This window comes from Pelobates fuscus, chromosome 8 (assembly GCF_036172605.1).
Source record: "Pelobates fuscus isolate aPelFus1 chromosome 8, aPelFus1.pri, whole genome shotgun sequence".
Taxonomy (NCBI): domain Eukaryota; kingdom Metazoa; phylum Chordata; class Amphibia; order Anura; family Pelobatidae; genus Pelobates; species Pelobates fuscus.
Window position 1 is genome coordinate 54555283 of NC_086324.1, and position 24058 is coordinate 54579340.

Below are 24058 nucleotides of genomic sequence, written 5' to 3' on the forward strand. Positions count from 1 at the left end.
AGATATATATTCTCCGGATAGCACTCTCAGGACTTACCAAATAGTAAACCTTAGCTTTACTTATATATAAAAAAAAAAAAAAAAAGTTAATTATTTTATTAAAATTTGAGTTTGTGTGTAACAAGCTGAAACAATTTTTTTTATTTATTTTTTATGTGAAGCTAATTAAAAGCTAAATTTTACTATTTAGCAAGTCTTGAGAGTGCTATCCAGAATATCTTCCGTGTATTTGGCTTGACAAGCACCGGGCAAGTTTCTGGATTTATGGAGTGCAAGATCTTTTTATTTTTATATATTTAGATTCATGTGTTTATGTGCATATATAATATATGTGTGTAGGTATAAGTGTGTATACATGCATACATGTATGTATATATGAATTGGTGGATGTGTACATATACATATATATGGGTCCATGTAGGTTTATGGGTACACTTATTGGAGCTTGTGTATGCATATATATTTGTGCTTTTGATTGTATTTATATCTATATTGTTGTATATGTACATGTGTGTGTGTGTGTGTGTGTGTGTGTGTGTGTGTGTGTGTGCGCGCGCGCTAAATATAAGCCTTCATGCATATCCTGTAACTCTTGGATGGGAATTCATGCAATCAATACAAGTAATTATTTTGTTTTTACTCTCCCCTTATAGCACCATCCTCTGCACTGTTTGCATTTTTCCCCCCCTCTCTCCCACCTCACTCTGATCTTCACACAAGATATTTACAACCCTCTGTGAAAATTATATCTATTTTCTATTCTGCACTCATGTCACAACTCAACTTTGAATTCTATGGGTCGTCTTGCCCAGAAATGCTTTAGACTTGAGAAAGGGAGGTTCTCCCGAAAGGTTGTCATTAAAAAAATGGTTAGTCCAATAAAAAAAAAATAAAAAAAAAATTACACTTTTTTTTAAAGTGTTCCCCCCCCCCCCCCCCCCCCAATTTTATGCACGTTTTATTTAAAAAAAATATATATTTTTAAAGGCAAACTCCGCTCCGCACCCTGATCTGTAAACAGTGATATAATGTATTCCTTTTTGTTCAAAATAGTCTCTGCATAGTGTATTAAAAGTAGGGGTGAAATTAGTGTCCAATTACGTGTATGTGCTTCTAACAAAAATAAATAAATAAATAAATGAGACGTCAAAAAAGGGATCACTTAAGCGGTAGTGTCACAGAGTTTTTTTCATAGACAAAATCCTTATGAAAACCCTCTGTTTAGAAAACTCAATTACAATTGAACAATTGAATTAAAATATAGAAATGAGACAAAGTAAGGATATATTTCTCATGGAGTTGAATATTGGCAGGGGTGGAGGGGGGGCAGTTGAAAGAGCTTCGGCCATTACATACTGGCATTTCCCATCAACCATCACCTTTGACAGCCAATAGGAAACAAAATTTTTAATGAGTAGTATGCACAATGCACAGACTCAATAAGGGACAGTGCCACTTTGCGTCGGTACATTTTTATGAGAGCTATGGGTCAAGCTCTTAAACGGCTGATGGTCAGACTGCTAGTATTCCAGACAGACCAACTGTGCTTTGAACATTAAAGTTGGTCAGTTATCTTCCAAATTAAGACAAAACACCATGAAATACAGACAGTGTGAACGATGCACGGAAGCCAATGACATCCCGAAAAACCTCACTGCAATAAACCAGAAGATGGTAACTTGTTATGAAACAAGCAAGATGCTCACAGATAGATAGGGTTTATGGTTAGCACACATAATGGTGCCAACGTTGAACATTAAGGTAATACCAATGTCATGTAATATAGAGAATACTTGTCATGAGGCTTCATCACTTAAAAGAGGAAACAGCTGAGTTGAATTCCATTGCAGAGAATGAACAGCATGCCCCAGACATGCAGGCAAGGTCTTTGAATACAATAATATTAGGTTTCATCATTGATTGACCTAATTGGATTTAGAGACATCTTTCAGCATGCTACTGTAACAGAATTAATAAAAAGAAAAGTAGTTGTATCCTTCAGTTATCCAGTAAGTAACTATCTGGTTGACCAAAATAATAAACAAACATTATTATTTTATTTTTTTTAAAGAAAATTACCTACAAAACCACAGATCAAGTCTATAGAGGTCAACAGACAGGAAGCCAAACTGAGCCCCAGCTGTTGTTAAGCTGCAGTTCCCAAAATGCGTACCTATTGTTAAAAGAATTATAGGAGCTCCTTAGTACCCTTAACACAGGTTTGTATTTCACGGTTTAGTGTACATAATCTAATCTAAGACCCATAAGCATTTTAATTTAAAAAAATATCGTGTCATACACTTTCAGTTTAGCCTTTTCTTTTATAGGACTTGTCAAAATAAAAAGCCATGGGTATGATCAAAAAGAATATACTACTTTTCAAGTGAACATAATGGAGAAGAATTAAATGGTAATGTACATCAAAATAAAGAGGGAAAGGAAACACCACACACATTGATCCGGCCTTCTTAATGCATGGGATATCTCACGGACTAAGTAATTTACGGTTTGACAAGGCATTTTGTTAAACTAAAAGTACTGTGGTCACATCTGAGCTGAAAATATTAAACACATTATTTGACCTATAATTCACTATATACATTTTAATTCCCTAAATAATTTTTATCGTATGTGATGGCAGGTATGTAACTTTATATTCCTCCATTCAGAATTATTTCATGCTACAAATCTACAGAAAGAGTTCTGCTGGTGACACAGGAAGGAAAGGTATGTGATTGCATACACAAACAAAATACAACTAAACTTACCCACGCTACTAAGTTTAAAGGGCACTTCCTTGGAAATTGCACCTCTGAATTAATCAGTGAAAATCACCACTAATTTGGGTTAACCATTTTTATTCATGAAATTCTTCATTTTCTTTTATATTAAAAAGGTAACTGTCACTTCTACACATGATTGGATACTACATTGTAAATGAAAAGGACGAAGAAAAAACTGTGTAGAAAAGGCGCTTATAAAATATTGAAAATCGTGTAGATGCTACAACACTCTTGTGGGGGTCCCTCACACCCACCTCAAATTGTAGAAACTGGTTCTTATCTGATGTCACATTCTACGTTTCTATGCTCAAGCTGGCATGAGCCCTCCATCGGCTATATCTGCAGACATTCTACTTATGATCAGTTGGAATCATTGCCACCAGGTTGCTTTCAAGTACTTTCTCAAATAGCTATGGTTATAAAAAGTGAATAAGCAGATATAGACGTATACGTAAAATTATATATATATATATATATATATATATATATATATATATATATATATATATATATATATATATATATATATATATATATATATATATATAGAAGGCTTATGCCTGAAATTGTGGGAGGGATTTATAGCCCTATATAAACCAACTAGTCCCCACTCACCTGTCTTCGTCGATCCGGAAGTTCCCGCTTTCATTCCGCCGCGACGTGCGCCACGCTGCCCGCCGGTTCCTGGCTGTCCAACGCGGCCTTAGCAATCTTTCGTTCGTCAAACCGTAAGTCTTTCAGTTCGTACATCACTCTTTCATGTTCCCCTTAACGATCACTGTTCGCAAATCATCTTGCTTTCCCAATTCGTCGCATTCCTTTCGTTTCACACGCATGCCTTTACATCCTCACGTATACATGCCGTTTCGGCTGCTTCCTTCCCGATTTCTTTAATAACGCATTTGCATATTTAAATGTTAGTTCATGTATATTAACGTGTACCTGAACAGTTCTTTACCCCTGATGGCTTTGTATAGCTGAATGCAGTTTTGCGTTAACTGGGTTCAGGAACTGTTTTCCTATCGCTCGTTTTTTCATATGTATGGGGTACGAGTGAGGGAGGCATGGGGAACGGTTTGTTTGCCATGAATTTACATAAATGCTTTTGGTCATTTAAATTGGTTTTACTAATGGCTGGCCTTATGGACTTTAAATTTTCACGTGGTTACTGACTCTTGGGTCTCCTCTGCTTTCTCTCCATTCATATTCCCGGGGGTAAATCTGCCGTTATAAGTTGCATGCTTCACTTGTTTCTAGTGTGAATCGGTAGTCTCACTCTTCTTACATATTAAAAAAAATAAATAAATAAATAAAAAAAAAAAATAATAAGAGGGGGGGGTTTCTAACCTGGAATTTGTTTCTATTTTTATATTTTCTAAACGTCACCTGGGTCCCTTCTCTACAATTCGGGGCATCTGCAGTACAAGCTAACAGGGTGTATTTTGACTCTGTGGGTCGTCTGGGCTACTACTTGTCGCTAACTCAATCGTTCAGGTAAGGATAGCGTTTCTGTTCGAATACATTCAGTCTCGTGGCTATTTTCTCCATCCCGTTTAGTTGTGGCTGGTTTCAGGGTTTTAGGAGCCCAATAGCGGTAGTTTTCCCCTGGCTTCTTCGCCTTAGGTTAGTGGTCCCGCGAGGCCATCACCCATCCTCAATTCGGAGGTTCCACGCCCCTCGGGCCAAATCATAGCTAGCCGCCTCGCATTGTGGCATAGAGAGGGCCTCACCTGTCACCCCCAATCTGTCTTATGTTTACAATTCACCGAGAGGCCAACGCCCCGCCACTACGCTCAGTGGCCACGAAATCCCCTCGCACCAACTCATAGATAGAGCCTCTCAAGCCGCTTGGCACTTAGTAGGGCCTCACCTGTCATCAACCTAGTCTAATTGCTTCGCCACGGTGGCACTAGCTAGCCAACCAGCTCACAAAACAAAATCAATAATTAAATAAATAAATAATAAATTAAGCTTTCCCTTCTCTCTCCCTCTAACGCTACGTTTTCTCTCATGCCCACAGCATGTCCACCGTTTCAGCGCAAGACGATGAACAGTCAATTGCAAGCGTCTCGTCCAGGTCTAGCATCCAGCCAGGAGAGCCTGGTGCCTCATCCAGCTACAGATCCTGGACCATTTCAAAGATCACGGCCGAGCTGAACAGAAGGAGCATTCCCTTCCCGGCTACTGCCAGGAAAGCAGAACTCTTCCGTTTGCTTAATCCCCAAAATGCGGAGGTTTTGCCGGGCCCTAGTTCTGACGGTACTATCCAGAGTAGTCTGGCAGAACTGCGAGGCATGATGACCTCTTTGGTGGCTTCCGTAGCCAACATAAGCGACCGGTTGGATACCCTGGAAGCCTCCGGTCAGACCAACATTACTGAAATCCCGGTTCCGCTGGTACAACCAGAGCCCGGCTCCGGAGGTAACCCCACTACTATTCCCGCCAAAAAATCTAGCATAATTAATCCGGTGCATTTGATCCCTCAGAACCTTAAACGGGACATACTTGAAGGGAAAGATGTTAATTTAGCTTCCCTCCTTATCGCATCACAGGATATCATCGAGAACAGGTCTTACACTTTTGAAGATATCTCCGTAGTGATGAAAGCTAGAGACCCTAGGCTCAACAAAAAACTCAATATTCCCGAGTTCGTGTTAGCCTTTGGGTTGTATAGGGACGTAATTTGCTCTTCTTTTCCACTCCGCAGGGAAGAGCTGGACTTATACTTGCACAAGCTGGTGGACCTTGCCTACAAGTACGGTGGTTATGCGTTCTACGACTACCATAAGTCTTTCTCAGCCAGATCAGCCGCATCACTGGCACAGTTCAACACTCCCACCGATTGGAGTCAGTTGGACACTGAATTATTTTGTAGGCATTTCGCCGGGCTTAGGACACCAGCATGTGCAATATGCGCTTCAGCTTCTCACACATCCAACTTTTGTCCCAGTACCGCAGTAGCTCCGTCCACTAGTTTTGCTAACTCAGACTACTCTGGTCAGAGGGATATTAAAGACAAATTAGGCAGACCTATAGTTTTTCTCGGGAAAGTGCAAGTTTGCAATAACTTTAATGACGGGGGGTGTAGATTGCTCCATGTTTGTTCAATCTGTTTCAGGGCTCACGCAAAAACAATGTGCCCGAACAAACTGTTTCCGAAAAAGGCAATTACACCAATAAACGTACCTAATTTGCAACGTTACCTGACTACACATCCTTCCTCGCACTTGGCGGACTTTCTCATCTCCGGTTTCACCAAAGGCTTTCACACAGGTTTTGTAGCACTCCCTCCAGGCACACTAGAATGCCCCAACCTGCATTCAGCGTTGTCTGACCCAGCCTCTCTGAAGGATCTCCTCGATAAGGAGGTGGGTAGTGGCTTCATGATAGGTCCTTTCACTACGCCTCCTATCACGTCCTGGAGGACAAGTCCGTTGGGTATAGCCACGGGTAAATTTAACGGTAAGAAGAGGTTAATAATTGACTTCTCGGCACCGCATGCGCATTAGGTCTCCTCGGCCGGCGGGCGAGATCAGTCTCGCCCACCGGCCGACGTAACCAGAAGGAGGAGCGGCGGGGGAGGAGGAAGCAGCGATGTGGGACCTGTCGCTGCCCCTGGTAAGTGACTGAAGGGGTTTTCACCCCTTCAGCAACTGGGGATTGGGGGGTGGGAGGGAGAGGGACCCTCCAGTGCCAGGAAAACGGATTGTTTTCCTGGCACTGGAGTTTCCCTTTAAGCAGTCGCTCTGGCACCTTCACGGAGTTAAGTGGCAAGGGGAATACTATTTTGCAACCAGGCTGACCTTTGGCTCCAAAAGAAGCCCAAAACTTTTCGACATGTTCGCGGAGACCCTGAATTGGCTTTTACTCAACGAGTGCAGGTGCCCAGTAGTAATCCACTACCTCGACGACTTTCTGTACGTCGAACCTCACTACTGCACACCACTCAGCCTGCAGAAGGCACTCTCCTTATTCGAGGAACTGGGTGTTCCGGTAGCCTCTAATAAGACAGAAGGTCCTAAAACTGAAATCACCTTCTTAGGTATCACGATCAATTCGGAATCCATGCAAGCCAGCCTCCCTCAGGTCAAAGTAGATAGGATTCTAGATTACATTCACACCTGCACCAACCTCGGGTCGTGCACCAGGAAAGAGTTACAGTCTCTTTTGGGCTCTCTTAACTTTGCCATGAGTATTATCCCGCAAGGCAGATCTTTCATCTCCAGGTTGCTCTCGCTACTCCACGGCCTCCCTGACGATGACACTAAGATCAGTTTAGACAGTTCTGCAAGGGCTGACCTAGCTATGTGGGAACTGTTCTTATCCTCGTGGAACAGCAGGTCGTTATTCATTCCTCCCATCTCTGATGATTCTCCAGTGGTTTGGACTGACGCCGCCGCTTCAGTTGGATATGCAGCAATATTTGGGGGTGAATGGGTTTATGATAGTTGGCCACCTGAGACTAGTTCACTAGATAACTTCGACAAAACCTCAGCGTTGTTCGAAATTTTTCCCATAGTGGCAGCAGCACACATTTGGGGTGAGGTTTGGAGGGGCAAAGCAGTTAGGTGTTATTCAGATAACTTAGCAGCCTGCGATATAATTAACAAAGGCCGATCTCAGTCCCGGTCTACAATGAACTTGGTAAGAAAGCTCACTTGGTTGGCGGCGAACTTGCAGTTTTTCATTTATTGTATACATGTTCCCGGTATGTCCAACAATGCAGCTGACGCTTTGTCACGTTTCCATTTGCAGGAATTTTTCCGACTTCACCCTACGGCGAACAGACAACCCAAAACTCCCCCGCAGTTCAGAGATCTAGTCATGCTTTAAATCTATTGTTGGCCCACAGTAGAATTCTAGCTCAGGCCGGGTTATCAGCTAACACTAAAAAGGCATACAATAGGGCATTTGAGATATTCAATAACTTTGTACGCAACTTCAACATAATAAATCGATTTTCTGTCGAAACTATGGTGGCATTTTCAACTTTTTGCCACATCTCATTAAAACTCGCATACAATACCATCAAACTATACTTAACAGGCATACAACACTTCATGCTTACTCTCTATCCAGACAAGACCCCTTTCTTGTCCACATACCCAATTAAAAACATTCTTAAGGGTATACAGAGACTAAATAACCATAAAACCCTTGTAAGACTCCCAATAGATGGTAACATCTTCGAAAGAATCTCTAAGCTGTTAGATAAAAACCCCTTTCAGTTCACCATAACCAGGCGGGCCCTCTTTTTTGCAGGCCTAGCCTCTCGTCGGTTTCGGCACACCTCAACCGACTATTATTTGTTAAAACTAAACCTATTGGGAATGTACGCCCCTTTCCATAATCCCGTACACAAATATATATATATATATATATATATATATACACACACACACACACACACACACACACATATACACACACACACACACACACAATAAGTTGTGGTGGGGGAAAGTGTGGATGAAAACCAAAAGAAATGAATGTATAAAGTGGAATTATGAGGCACAAATGTGGTTCTTTCTTGAGCTCATTTGCATATGCCTACAAAGAATCCCTTGCAGTAGTGAGAGCACTGTTAAAGTGAGATTTCTGTGGTATAAATAAATAAAAAGAAGTTATGGTGGGGAAAATTAGTGACTGAAAACCCCTTCCACCTGAAGTCAGTAGATAGTCAATACATTGAAACACACACACATACTCTATTTTGAAAAGGTTAAAAGGAAATGAATGCCTTTTTACTTATATTCATACAGCACAATAAAAAAGACTGATTAAAGTTATTTCTTAACATACAAAAGCTCAATGACAACAAAACAGCAGTACAATAGTGAAACCAAACACCATAAACACAGGGAATGCACCAAAAAGACTCATCGCCACAACCACTACATCAAACTGCAGAGGTGATGGTGCTTAGAGTGTCCCTTAAATGGTTTGCGTTATGCAGTCACGGTTAAATCTTCTGAAAAGTTCAAAGTCCTATTGTATTACATCAACATAATAATGAAATGTTTTGCCAGGAAGTCTGCATTATGCTTGCTCTTTCATTCAAGTATGTCCTGGGAACAGAAAGTATGATTCTGCTCTACGGAACTGGTTTTATAAACTTTAGAATAATAAATATTTTCAGATAGACACAAACTGCTTCACAGTTTGGTTACAGTACAATTTCAAATACAATTTTAGAGCTCTATTGAGTTACACATGGCTTAAAAATGTAAAACACAGAATTGACAATAGGCGTAAATAAAATCTGTAAAACAATCAGAAGCTGCAGAGAAAAATAAAATAAAAATTATAATATATATCTCAAAAAAATAAAGGGAACACAAAAATAACATTCTAGATCTGAATGATAAATATTCTTCTGAAATACTTTGTTCTTTATATAGTTGAATGTGCAGACAACAAAATCACACAAAAATTAAAAATGGAAATCAAATTTTTCAACCCATGGAGGTCTGGATTTGGAGTCACACTCAAAATTAAAGTGGAAAAACACACTACAGGCTCCAACTTTGATGTAATGTCCTTAAAACAAGTCAAAATGAGGCTCAGTTGTGTGTGTGGCCTCCACGTGCCTGTATGACCTCCCTACAACGCCTGTGCATGCTCCTGATGAGGTGGCGGATGGTCTCCTGAGGGATCTCCTCCCAGACCTGGACTAAAGCATCTGCCAACTCCTGGACAGTCTGTGGTGCAATGTGACGTTGGTGGATGGAGCGAGACACGATGTCCCAGATGTGCTCAATTGGATTCAGGTCTGGGAAACGGGCGGGCCAGTGCATGGCATCAATGCCTTCGTCTTGCAGGAACTGCTGACACACTCCAGCCACATGAGGTCTAGCATTAAGAGGAACCCAGGGCCAACCGCACCAGCATATGGTCTGACAAGGGGTCTGAGGATCTCATCTCGGTACCTAATGGCAGTCAGGCTACCTCCGGCGAGCAAATGGAAGGCTGTACGGGCCCCAAAGAAATGCCACCCCACACCATTACTGACCCACTGCCAAACCGATAATGCTGGAGGATGTTGCAGGCAGCAGAACATTCTCTACTGGAGCACAGGGCGCCAGTTGAGAATTTGCCAATCTTGGTGTTCTCTGGTAAATGCCAAACATCCTGCACGGTGTTGGGCTGTAAGCACAACCCCCACCTGTGGACGTCGGACCTCATACCACCCTCATGGAGTCTGTTTCTGACCATTTGAGCAGACACATGCACATTTGTGGCCTGCTGGAGGTCATTTTGCAGGACTCTGGCAGTGCTCCTCCTGTTCCTCCTTGCACAAAGGCAGAGGTAGCGGTCCTGCTACTGGGTTGTTGCCCTCCTAGTGCCTCCTCCATGTCTCTTGATGTACTGGCCTGTCTCCTGGTTGCGCCTCCATGCTCTGGACACTACATGTGCCATCCTGGATAAGCTGCACTACCTGAGCCACTTGTGTGGGTTGTAGACTCCGTCTCATGCTACCACTAGAGTGAAAGCACCGCCAGCATTCAAAAGTGACCAAAACATCAGCCAGGAAGCATAGGAACTGAGAAGTGGTCTGTGGTCACCACCTGTAGTTGTTCTGGCGACTATAGTGTCCCTTTAACTATACAGAATTGCAGTGTTTTGTATACACCACTGCCTCTACATCTGAATGTTTATGTTCAGAGCAGGACTAAATATATAAAATCATGTTGGAGTCATACATTTTAAAGGGAAACTCCAAGCATATTGACCGGCGGACCCTGCTGCAGCTTTAACACGTCTAACAACTGGTTTGATTCATGTCTTTTCATGAACAAATATACTATTGACTGCTGGAAAAATATGTATAGGATATTTACAGTACCACCACTGGAAATATTAGTAGGACTCATATTGAGGCTTTGAGGTTCCTGCAGAAACATTGATTTTTAGGCAACGATTCCATAGAAAGGGTTGAATAAAAAAGGCACAATTAAAACAGACCAATGAGATTAAAAGAAAAAAAATATGCATGGGCTAATTACACCAAGATGATAAATATTAATATGCTAGATGGATCCTTCTGACACACCCCTACATAGTAATTATCACCAAAATTACACTACAGCTCACAGACTGCATCAGCACTTTCTAGAGGACAGAGAATTTATAATTGTTTTTTTAATCTTTTTATTGCGATTGCGCTTGAATAACCAGTTCAGGATGCAAGATTATATGTTTAAAGCAGCAGTTTTACAGCTGGATTTTGGCAAACAATAGAGTACTATAGACTTCTGCTTTTCAAATGAGAACATGCAGGAACATGTTTAATTAAAGATCATACACTTAAATAAGCAACTATTCCCCCCCCCCCCCCCCCATCCCTTCTTTCCACAGACTGCCATAAGGAAGTCAGTCAATGGCAGATTAATAATTTTATTTCAAGCATAAATCTTGCTTCAAAACTAAAAATAAAATTATTATTTGTATTTCTTTTTTAAAGTCAATTTACCAAACTTCTGCATTTTAAATAGACTGTTCTATTTTACTTGGAATAGTCTGCAATAGTTCAGTGAGTGCTGGCCAACTTGGCATGATTATAAAATTACAAAACAAAAGTTAAAAAAAAAATAAAAAAAAAATATCGAATTAAAAATGAATAAGTGTACCATAAATTTACAAAATTCTAGAATGGAGAACCTTCCTTAGAAATCCCCCCTTTGCCTCAGCTAATCCCTAGGTTCTTAAGGCCTCATCCTTCAGACATTCATTCAATAAAGAAGAAAATGGCTCTACTCTCTCAAGCAACTTTACCTTCATGTAACATTGCCCTTTTATTTTGGATCCCTGGAGTCCAGAAGACCACATCTATATACCTTGAACCCCCTTATATTTTTCAGCTTTATGTGAAAGGCCCAAAACGTTCCGTAGAGTATACTCAAAGTTTATATATAAAAAAATTTATAAATAAAACATTGGAACAGTAAATGATGTATTGAGATTTTAACCTGTGGAGCAAATGCAGTGATATTACACTATTAGAGTAACTCTTTCACCGTCTTCGATCTTTGCATATTTTGACAGTCACTGCACTGCTTGGTGTCCGCCGGCTATGGGGTGTAAAGGAAGGTTCGTTCTCCCTCTCCCTCTCTCTCCTCTCCAAGCATTAGCATTCACTCCAGGAAAATGAAAAGGGGATTTAGAAAAAGAAGTGGTATCAAAAATAAATAATCCAAATATAGGGGGTCTTCAATGCCCTTCTTGTTGTGTTTTTATACCCCACCAGGGTGCTCAAACTATTGTACCTTTAACATTTTGTAATGGTCTCATTTACGGTTTTATTGCGGAATACGTTGGCGCTATAGAAATGCCAATAATAGTTACACTGTGCAGGAGGGATTTAGGTTTCCTCCACCAAACATTATTATCTGCTATTGTACGGCTTTCACTCAAGGTGAATGTCCTTTACACACTGCAATTTGTTCTCATGGAGATTTACAGCTTTACTTATCTAGGCCAGTTCCTATTACACGATGGACCGAGTCTATAGCACAATGTAACAGATCCTTGAGGTCTCCTAAGATTTTATCAGTTGGATATATAAATAGATAATACAGAATAAAAATAAAAATATCTGTAACTAAACTGCATGAAATAGAGGGGGGAAATAAATAGTGAGAGATTGTCATATCCCATCTTTGTAGACTATTTTAAAAGCTACTAAGCATTATAGCAGTCATTTGAAAACAGCTTTGACTATTTACTATGGGACACAGCCAGGGAACTTACGGTACCATAACCACTACAGGTCTCCAGTACTTAGGAGTTTATGTTGCAGGTTAAATTCTGACCAGAGGGCTCAGGAGAATGCCCTGTTGCTTGTTTTATTTCATGTCCACAAGTGGTAGGTCATTTAGTACAATTCATTTGCTTCAGCTGTTTTTTGTTTTTTAAGAGGCTTCAATTTTTATTTTTTTTAATTACTGCCAAAGGGAAGATGTCAGGCAGTAATTATATATACAATGAATTACAATACATGGAAGAAGAAGAGAAAAAAAATAAAAATTAACAAAAATTACTTTTGATTTCCAATTGTAGGAAACAAACAAGTGTTGTAGTTTCTACAGAGGGCTCTACCAGAACAGGAAATAATGCCACCAATCTTTATGTTCCAGTGTCTGGTTAAGCTTTCCTATAGAAAGCCAAGAATTACAACTACCATAAACTCCTAAGCATGCAAACTTTCAAATCAGTAGAAAATATAGTTAGTATGGGAAGGGGAAAACAAATTGCCCCTCCACCAACCCAATGTTGCTGTCCAAACCTGCACGAATGCCACATTATATGGGACATAGCAGAAGGGCTGTGTTGCAATAAAGTCTGATCAAATCAGTTTGAGAAAAACTTGAAGATCAAAGACAAGACTCTTTGCACCATGTATACAATAAAATAAACCGTACATTAGAAATTATCATCTATGGCGCTTATGAGTTTTTCTTTTTAATCCATTACATGGAAGGCAGTCCCTGGAATTAAAATAAAGTTTACTTGCCTTTTCAGTCAGTAGAGGGTTGTCTGACATTTCTGTTCAACTTCAAAGTCTCCCCTTCCTGTCCAGAGAAAACCGGCGCATGCTCAGTGGACGCACAATAGAGTTCCTCTCATAGGGAAGCACAGACTAATGCTTCCCTGTGGAAAAACTCTTCAATTGAGTAAATCAGGAAACACACAAATTGTCCCGGATCAATTCATGAAAGTGCTGATTTCTCTTGAAAATCAGCACATTTATGAATTGGGTCTAGGGGGTCAGCAGTTACTCACTTCAGCAATATATAATGTTTTTGAGTGACCCTTTAAGACTGCACATTAGCAACTACTCGCAGGAGCCTGTGCTGTCTGCAGCATTTTGTAGATTAAGATATTACACAAGGAAACCCAACTTTGTGACCTTGTAAAATAAAACAAAACAATAAATAGAAACTGCCAGAAATCCTATAGGATAGGAAAAAGAAAAAAAAAAAAAGAAAAAAATTCTGCCTTTAACCCCTTAAGGACACATGACATGTGTGACATGTCATGATTCCCTTTTATTCCAGAAGTTTGGTCCTTAAGGGGTTAAAGCTGTAGATGTCGCTTTTAAAGACAGCTAGCATACCCTGCCTCATCTCTAGCTGGAAGAGATAATCTCATTTAAGTGTTGCCAGGGACAGCAAGTTTCAAGGAAATACTCTAATAAATAACTTCTCTGTAGCATCATCATCATCATCATCAGTAAGGAGGCAACTGACCAACTTCTAAATTAAAACAAAACCTAGAATAGATGTTTGTTCCACCGTAATTGAGAGGAATTTCTTTAAGAGCACCCATACATATTATATATGGCTTTATTTTAATGTCCTATATGTACACTTAACACAACAATAAAGGGAAACTGTCACCATTTACCTGGCCCTCTGCTCCCATGTGATCTCTTTACACAGTTGGGTGCTACACCACCTCCTGAGCTCTTTTTTTTTAACCAGGGTCTTAGAGTGATGTCCATTCCTATAGCCCATACCTAAACCAGCTAGAGAATTATAGCAACCACAGTACATGTGCTGTGGTTGCTATAGGTGGAGAGCAGAGGGACATCATGTGAACAAACCTCAGCATTGCATGTCTGCCATGGAATTGAGAGACAGGTGGGAGAAAACACAATTTTTTAATAGTTTTTTTCTCCCAATCTATAAATTTGTTAGCAAGCCGCCAGAAAATGTATAGACGGAATTTGAAGCGCTTTCAAAAGAGCTAGTCATTATGGGCATCGCAGGTTCTCTTTAATAAATGGCAAAAAATAAATAAATAAATAAAAATCGGGAAATAACACGTTTCAACATATTTGCTCAGAATTTTCAAACAAAATGCAACGAAAGAGGGAAGAAATAAATCACACACAAAATAGTTCACCTATCAGTCTTGGTTGTCAAATGCCTCCTACGTCTAGAAACTAAATTCATTTTTGATGGGCAACCGTAATCCTATACCAATCCTACCCTTAACTAACCCTACACACACTAACACACCTTCCTTAACCGTACCCAAAACTACGCAGAAAACAGCATTAACCCTTACCATACCTGTAACTGAGACCTGCGGGTCTCCCACAGTTTGGGGACAGTCTCAGACTCACCGTGACAGATACTTGGCTCTCCCTGGTTTGAGCAGGGATTTAACCTTGCACCATACCAAAATATGAGGACATTCCATGCCATCTCAATGGCATTAAAGCCCACTATTGGTAGGACTGCATGGAATGTTCTTACATTGCTAAAGGACTCAGATACAAACCTAGGACATTTAACCATCAGTTAAGTGTTCTACTAAAAGTTATTTACTAAAAAAATAAGAATTCACAGGGAACTTCAAAAGAACGAAGTCCAAATTCTAGAAATTCTCCAAGTCAGATAAGCTTCCAGTTTGGCTAATTTAAATTTAAAATTCTCACTTCAGTAAATCACCCTGTCATAATTAGCTCAATGTTTCAATAATAGAATGAATTCCTATTGTAAGTTACCTCCACCACCAAACAAAGTGTGCTTGAAGTCTTACCTTGCCTTGGGCTAGTAAAATGTACTTGATAAGATCAATATTTTCTACAGATAATGATGAACTATGATCACTGTGGAAGTGAGTGTTTGTTTCCCCAACATTGGAGACAGACTTCCTTTGCCTTTAAGAAAATACTGTCTGGATTATTCCCTAAACCAGAAAAGGCACATTTTAGACCAAAAAAGAGCCAAGTTAGAAAAACTGCAGAAGTCAGGGATTTTTCTAGTTTGTCTATTTTGGCCTAAGAGTTAAAATTACAAAATATTTCTCTATTAGTGAATAACTGAGTACCGCATTGGTCAGAAAAGGTGGAGGGATGGGGGAGAAGTATTCTTAGCAATCAGTAAAAATGGTAATGTGTAACATTTTCAATCGCCTTTGACAACTCTACACTAGAAATAATTAGATTTTACTTTATTAACCCCTTAAGGACACAACTTCAGAAACAAAAGGGAATCATGATGGAATATTTTCGTCATGTGTCCTTAAGGGGTTAAACATGAATATAGTACCATCTTACTCATTATACAGTGGGGATACGTACAACAGGAAATAGTTGACAGATGACAAATTAAGAGCAACCTACGTAATATGTACACACACACAAATATTAAACATGTATGGTTATGAATATATATATATACACACACACTTTCATGATTAACAGTAAATCAAGGAAGGTTAGTTAACAAAATTCTGTACAGTATTGCGCATTGGGGAGAGGTGAACTGTCGCTTTGGATCTACATAAACTGATTACACACAGCGCTACAATCCCAGGGGCCAGATTTATGACTTTAAAAAGAAATAATTATGGCATTAAGAAATTCAGAGGTCAGAGTATACCTACTCATTTAGTTTACTTATTTAGTATTCCTACTTAGTTTAAGCATGCAAAATTAATACAAAAAAAAAAAAAAAAGATAAAAAAAAAAAACCAATATCTCACAATTGGATAGAGTAAAGAAATGCTTGCTTTAATGGACAAAAAAAAAAAAACCACAACACACAAACATACCCATTGGTCAGCGCGAGGGAATTTGCTGGCGCTATATAAATAATGACACAAATCCAAATATCCAAGTACTGTAATTACATTTATCTTACACGTCAGGGAAGCCTCATGTTTGCCAGTAAAAATGTATTTTATTTAAATAAGGCGGGTATTAAGAGATAAATACTTCCTCTCTTTCTGGGGCATCAACTTTCTTACACCAGCAGTAGCATTAATAAGAAGGAGACCGTTCTCGCTTTATTTTATGAACCCACAGTCTTTTTAAGGCAGTGTGGAGACAGAGACATCGCTTTGATGTACAAGACTGGGAGGATCCAATGTCAAAAGCGCAATTAACCCACAATGTTGCCAGAGGGGTCTACAATGCCAATAGGGAAAAACAGGGTTAATGAGAGCTTCTTTAACCTCCTAAAAATATACATTTTGGATAAGTAATGGATTGCCAGTATAACCATGTGCTCATAGTTATTGACTAATTTGGGAATTTTCAGGAACTGACTGGGGGATTGCAAGGTTTAGAACAAAAAAGGCTGAGCTGGAAAGATAAGAGTTGGAGATTTTATTTTCCAGTCTGGCAATTTTAAACTAAAATTCAGTGATCACTGTGTGCATTAAGGATTGAATAGCTATTCCAGTTTATCAGTCTGGGATCTCATGACTCAAGACACTCTGGAGACAAGAGATAATGGTTTTGAAGAGAAGAGAAGAAAAAAAGAAATGAGATTTAACAAACTCCCTTGGTCTTGCCATAATTACTGTATGCTTTTCTGTCACATTAAGTAATAAAGCCTAGCTAAATACTAGGTAATGAGAACATTTTAGACCAATGTGTGTGTTAGTTCACAAAGAGCATTGTTCCTGGTTTGGACTCACAGCACAATTTTTTTTTTTTGGGGGGGGGGGGGGGGCGGTAGACTGGTGTTTAAGAAAGCAAACATTAAATCAATGGTTTAAGAATAAATAAAGATGCACTATAAGCACCCAATCAGTGGTTATGGTGCAGTCTGTGCTAGCTGTTCCTCAGGTATGCGTCAATCTATTTGAATTGTTAACAAAAAACAGGAATCTAATTTTGAATAGCCATGACGAACAGAGCACTGGTCGAGGCCTAACCTTGTGCCCTCAGCCTAGCATTGCACCCAAAGATGGAGGAGGATTTTGTTGAAGTCTACATTCACAAAGCTATACAAGAGGGGTTAGGCTGTAGATGTCAGGAGGTCTTGAGGTGACACTGGCACTTTAAAACATGGGAGAGGCCCTAAATTGGGTACCAAGAGGCCACGAGTGACAGTGCCATTTTTTTATGGGTGACAATTCAACATTATGTTGGTCATGCCCCAGGCAACTGGTCCTTTGTAGTGGTACTGCGTTCCCTAACAACAGATTTAGTACCAATGATACTTTGAGTCGAATTAAAGAGGTGTGTCGTTGCAGAAGAATAGAATGGCTAAAGCCATGTATATAAATTTGGAACCCTGGCAAGAAAGGTGCAAGTGGTTAATATGCCAAACAGTAGATTGCACCCAATTAAATCCAATCATGCAAACATTAGGCTAAAATGAATGTGTTTTTTCTGAGAATCTCAAAAATTCTTTAATAGAAATAAATCCCATATTGAAATCAAATATCTTTAGGTTGTAGGAACCAAATAAAATGTGTAGCTAGTATTGGGACATTTGGTGCAGAGGTTATGAGGTTATCTTTGTGACAGTTTTCAAAATGGAATCTCACAGAAAAACTAGTAACGCCCACGGCACACTTAAATTGTGAAGTGGCGTGTGGAAATATCACGTTTTTATTTTGGCCTTGCACACAATGGCTTTACATAGAGACAGCAGCAGACACATAATAGAATGAAAAGACTGCACAAGCATTAAGATTAGCGCCCCATTGCAGCGACAAGCAAATCTTCTCAATGGATGCTGAAATCTGCAATAATATCTCACGTTTAATGAAACTATGAAGACAGCTCATACCCTGTCCACCATAAACCAGAATGTGAAGATTGGTTATATTCTGCCATACTAAACGTGAATATTTTAACCCCAGAAAAGCCTAGAGGGTCACACGAATGAAATCATTGAAATCACTGATTTGGTACCTAAAAAATTACTTACAAGCATGCAAGGTTTATTATTTCACAATTTGCATATACACAGCATCATGCAAAAAATCAAGATTTTTGGTTCTATTTTAAATATAGAGCGCAAAGCAAAAAGATTGGCTGTTTTTCAATCATGTGCTAAAATTTTCCATACATAGATTATTTCTCCTGATGCTTGTGCGAATTTGCCAGCTCTATTATTTGTACAATACCATGTAATTAAAATTTATACTGCGCTGCGGTCACACCTAGTACTACATATAAAAACATTTATTTATTTATTTTAAATAATAATTTAAAATCATACAAATTATATTTAATTTATGTTTTTAAGGGCCTGGAAATGATAAGCTGCGAAATCTAGAGATCTCTGCAGTGAGCGTCCTTAGTATTGCGCCAATGAAGTTCCCATTAAGTGCCACTCCCATTCAATCTCATGTTATACAGTTAATGGTCAGGACACTATTGCACATGTATTCATCCTGAAACACTTCACTCCCATCAAAGAACCACAACCACCGCCTCCAGTATAGCTGTATCATACAAATCTCTAAACCTTCTGAATTCCCCATAATGATTTCACAAGCAAATCAAAGCATTGTCAGCAAATGAATCATAGAATAACCTTTGGTAGTAATAAACTAAAGAAGAAAAAAAAATTATTACAGGGCAATTTTTATGAATTCTTTTAAAATAAAATCCACAGATTAAATCATTTAAATAGGAAACAAAAATGGTACCAGCATCAAATCTCTGCAACGATCAATGTTAAAAAAGATATTGACAAGGAAAAGGGACTTACCAGCAGCTGCTGTTAATAGCAAGGTGGAGTACAATGCAAGGAACAGCAAAACGAGGATCTGATTTGAAGCCATAACCCAGGTAGCCCCCAAAGAACTGGGGGAAGGGACAGTAAGTAGCTAGAGCAATGGAAAAAAAAATAACAGAGATACAATCTATTCAACTGTAATCCGATTTCCCAATGAACGTGATTCTGCTGGCTAATCCATTAGGGACAGCAGAGGATCCTTCAGAGCAGGAATAGCTGCTGTAGCAAGGATGATGTCCTTGGTCTCACACCAGGGGAGGTGTAAGCCTGGGGGGCTACAGCACTCCCAGAGAGCTGTATTATTTCCCACACTGTGTCACAGCATGTAAATGAAAACACCAAGGTCCTGAAAAAGCATTTCCAAACAGCAAGAAATCAGGCATGAGATTCCACAGCCATCCCCATCACATACAAGGGTTTTAATGCAAATACTGCAAAATCCATTGTAGACCATACAAAAAAAAATAATGACTTGGGTCCTGCTTATATATATATATATATATATATATATATATATATATATATCAGTATCCTACAAAAAGCAAAGCAACCCCTTGTCTGATGATACAATGTGTTCCTCCAAGGAATTATTCTTAGGAAGTTTCATATATTCAATGTTGCTTCCTTAGTAGCAGTAAATTTTTCTTCTTGCACCTGGAAGCAGCTTACACTGATGTCACCCTACTCCCAGTTTCCAAGCAAGAAATCTGTTTCTCTTCTCCTCAGATCTTTCCCAGCACTTTATGGGCTTTTTAAGGATATTTTTAAAAAATGTCAAATCATTTCTTCTTCATCAAAAAAAATAAAAATAAAATAGTATTTAGAAAATATATAGATCTCTATATAAATATTAAATGGCATACAGGGTTAAGCTTCTGGTCCTGTCCTCCAACAAAAATTAAATTAAAAGCAATATTCCAAAGAATGCAGTGTACTTGGATTTTGTAGTTCCAGGATGAAGGCCTGTGCAGGGCTCAGAAGGATGAGCTTTGGCAGTGCTATGTGTGCATGCTCCCTGTTGCTGAATATGTCATGGAGTAGCCCCCCAGCCTCTCAGCAGGCTCCCCTCTCCTCCCCTGGGAAAGCCACCTAAAAGGAGGGTTTGTTGTGATAAGGTCTAAGAGGAGGAGGAGAGTTGTGGCTTGGAAGGGCTGATAAGGAAGGCACCGAATAAGCTCCCCTCCTCCCTTATTCTCTCACACATACACAGACCCACCTCCTCCTGCTCCTGCCGCTGCTCCTGTGTCACAGCCAGACACAAAGAGGCCTCTCAAACCGCCCAGACTGGGAGAGGAAGGCGGAGGCGATGGCAGAGGGAGGAGAGTCTAGGCTTGGGGTTTATTGACTCTTCTTCTTTTTTTTTTTTTTTTATTGTCGCCGAACTTTATTGGAAAGGGGGAAAAAAGAGCAGCACAAGGCCAGTATAGAAGGCGAGCCTCTGAATACATGGTCAGTGGGACGCTAAGCGAACAGAACGTTCCATATATAGAGTGTTCTAGTGTTGGTAGACTCCCTGCACAGTTTGTATTTGCCTTGTACATTCCCCACAATTAGCCAGGGCACTCCTGGCACCATAACCACTGCAGTGATTGAAGTGTTCTTTAAAGCTATACTGTAATGCTAGAAATACAAAAGGGTGTTACTGTCACTATAGTTTCTACTGCTTCCCCTTCCACAGACAGGATACACAGACAAACAGAATTACACACAGATACAAACACTGAAACACATACAGATACATGTACAGACAAACAGATACACACAGATAGATACACTGACACATATACAGATACACACACCCTAACACTCATACAGGTACACAGAAACACTGATGCCAATGCAAATATGCACACACTTACTAACACACATACAGACACACACACTGATACACAGAATAACACACAGATATAAACACACACATATACACACACACACAAATGTGCAAAATATAATTTTTTTTAACCAACTCATGTTTCCTACCTTTAAGATGCGAGAGGGTCTTCCCTGGGGTCCAGTCGGCTGCCTGAGGCTGTTGTGAGTCGGAGTCTCTCCCAGTTCACACTCCCTCCTCTTTGCCTCTGAGTTGGCGCTCTGAGTGAGCTGGGAGGAAGTGACCAGCTGTCACTTCCTACCAGCACTGACATCACTAAAGAGGCCCGGTGGCACTATTAAAGTGTAGCAGCACTGACCGGGCCACTGAAAACATGATTTCATTGGTTAGGCCTTACTGACTGTTTACTGTGTGACCAGGGCCGGACTGGGAATTAAAAGCAGCCCTGGAAAAAAATATTTACCAGCACCATAATGCGTCGCGCCAGCATAGTGTGCAGATACAGAGTTAGAAAAGAGAACTTAAAATTAAAAACTATTACTCCAACGTAAAGAAAAGCACTCATAGGCTTCAAAATAAACAAAAGTGCTGATTTATTTTAAGCAGACGTGCATGTAATCAATATTTCAGTCCAACTACCTGGACATATTAAGGAAAGCTTGGTAATGGGACTGAAATAGTGAATGTATGTATGGCACAACTGTAAAAAAATGACGTTATCTTATTTATATTGAAGTCCTGTGGGTGCGCGCTTCACTTTAAATATGTTATTGTAAATATAAAAGGCATAATTTTATATATATATATGTGTGTGTGTATATGTATATATATGTGTGTGTGTGTGTGTGTGTGTATGTGTGTATGTGTATGTGTATGTGTGTATGTATGTATATATATATATGTATGCATATATATGTATATAACTAATACACACATTAATATACATGTCATATACCATTGGAGGATCCAGAGCCTGATCTCGGGAGGGGAAAAAATCCATGTACAATAACCAGTACTGCTCTGTGTAGTGGTTATGGTGCAAGGAGTGCCGGGACCCCTTCACAGAGTAAGAAGTCAAACCGTTTAAAACCCCTTAAGGACACATGACATGTGTGACATGTCATGATTCCATTTTATTCCAGAAGTTTGGTCCTTAAGGGGTTAAGAACAGTTTGACAACTTACCCGGGGTCTGCTGGGATATGGGGCTGTAGTAGGGTATAGGAGCAGTGGTGCAATGTGTGAGGGGTGCAGTGTGTGTGTGTGAAAGTTTCAGTGTATGTGTGTGTGGGGGGTGTAGTGTGTGAATGCGTAGGGTGTGTGGGGAAATGTGTGTATGGGGGGGCTGTGAATGTGTGTGTGGGGGGCTGTGAATGTGTGGGGGGGGCAATGTGTGCATGTGTATGGTGTGTGTGTGGGGGTAGTGTGTCTATGGGGGTAGAGTTCACTTTCAACACTGCGACCACCAAGGGAGAGCCTCGTGGGGGGGGGAAGGGGGGAAGAGGAGTCTCCCCTCTCCTTCCCAGTCTCTCTCTTCCCCCTCTGCCTTTCTCCCCCTACCCTTGTGTGTGTGTCTCCTTTCTCCCTCTGTTTCTCTCTTCCCCCTCCCCTTGTGTGTCTCTCTCCTTTCTCCCTGTCTCTCTCTTCCCCTCTGTCTCTGTCTCCCCACTTTCCCTGTGTCTCTCTCTCCTCCACATCTCTCTTCCCCTCTGTCTCTTTCTCCTCCCTTTCCCTGTGTCTCTCCCCCACATCTCTCTTCCCCTCTGTCTCTTTCCCCCCCTTTCCCTCTCTCTCCCCCACATATCTCTTCCCCTCTGTCTCTCCCCCCCTTTCCATGTGTCTCTCTCTCCCCCACACATCTCTTCCCATCTGTCTCTCTCCCCCACATATCTCTTCCCCTCTGTCTCTCTCCCCCCTTTCCATGTGTCTCTCTCTCTCTCCCCCACATATCTCTTCCCCTGTCTCTCTATTATCCCCCCTCTGCCTCTTTCTCCCTCCTTTCCCTGTGGCACTCTCCCTCCCCCTCTGTCTCTCTATTCTCCCCCCTCTGTCTCTATATTCTCCCTCCTTTTCCTGTGGCACTCTCCCTCCCCCTCTTTCTTGCACCCCCCCTGTCTCTTTCTTGCACTCCCCCCTGTCTCTTTCTTGCACTCCCCCCATTCTCCCTCCCCTTCTGTCTCTTTCTTGCAACCCCCCATTCTCCCTCCCCTTCTGTCTCTTTTTTGCACCCCCCCCCCATTCTCCCTCCCCTTCTGTCTTTCTTGCATCCCCCCCTTTCTCCCTCCCCCTCTGTCTCTTTCTTTCCACCCCACCCCCCTACCTGAGAGGAGTCAGGGGGGGCAGCGCGTTCCACTACAGCCTCGCCGGTCCGACGGCATTTCTAATGCTGGGGGCTGAGCCTGAAGGAGGAGGGAGGAGCATGTCTCTGTACCATGCTCCCTCGCGGTTCCTGTGCTGTGAATTGTGGGAACCGCGAGGGAGCATGGTACAGAGACATGCTCCTCCCTCCTCCTTCAGGCTCAGCCCCCAGCATTAGAAATGCCGCCGGACCGGCGAGGCTGCCACCCGGTCCGGCGGCTCCAGCGTGGTATGCGGCCGCCGGCCGGCCGGCCCTATCAGAGTATGTGCCACCGGACCGGCCACCCGGTGGCACATATATTGCCAGAGCAGCCCCCCAGGTGCCGCGGCCCACCGGGAAATTTCCCGGTATCCCGGTGGGCCAGTCCGGCCCTGTGTGTGACCATTGCATTCAAAATGACTGAGCAAGTAGAGCAACAAATCTGCATCAAATTTTGCGTTAAGCTTGAACACTCCGCCATGGAAACTATTCGGATGATTCAGAAGGCATTCGGGGACGATACAATGAGAGCAGTGCAAAAAAAAAGTAAGGCACAAATGCTACAAAGATGGTCAAAAATCTGTGGAAAGATTTGGCGCCCTGCTACTTCT

At 40.9% G+C, this 24058-nt stretch overlaps 1 protein-coding gene across 1 annotated transcript in view; it reads right to left on the reverse strand.

The window, feature by feature from the left end:
* BMPR2 (bone morphogenetic protein receptor type 2) overlaps positions 1-19759 on the reverse strand; it is a 137343-nt gene extending 117584 nt beyond the window's left edge. The window contains exon 1 of the mRNA XM_063429840.1: positions 19253-19759. Within this exon, the coding sequence (XP_063285910.1) occupies positions 19253-19325 (73 nt within the window). The 5' untranslated portion in view covers positions 19326-19759. The remainder of the gene's footprint in view (positions 1-19252) is intronic.
* Between the last annotated feature and the right edge of the window lie 4299 nt (positions 19760-24058).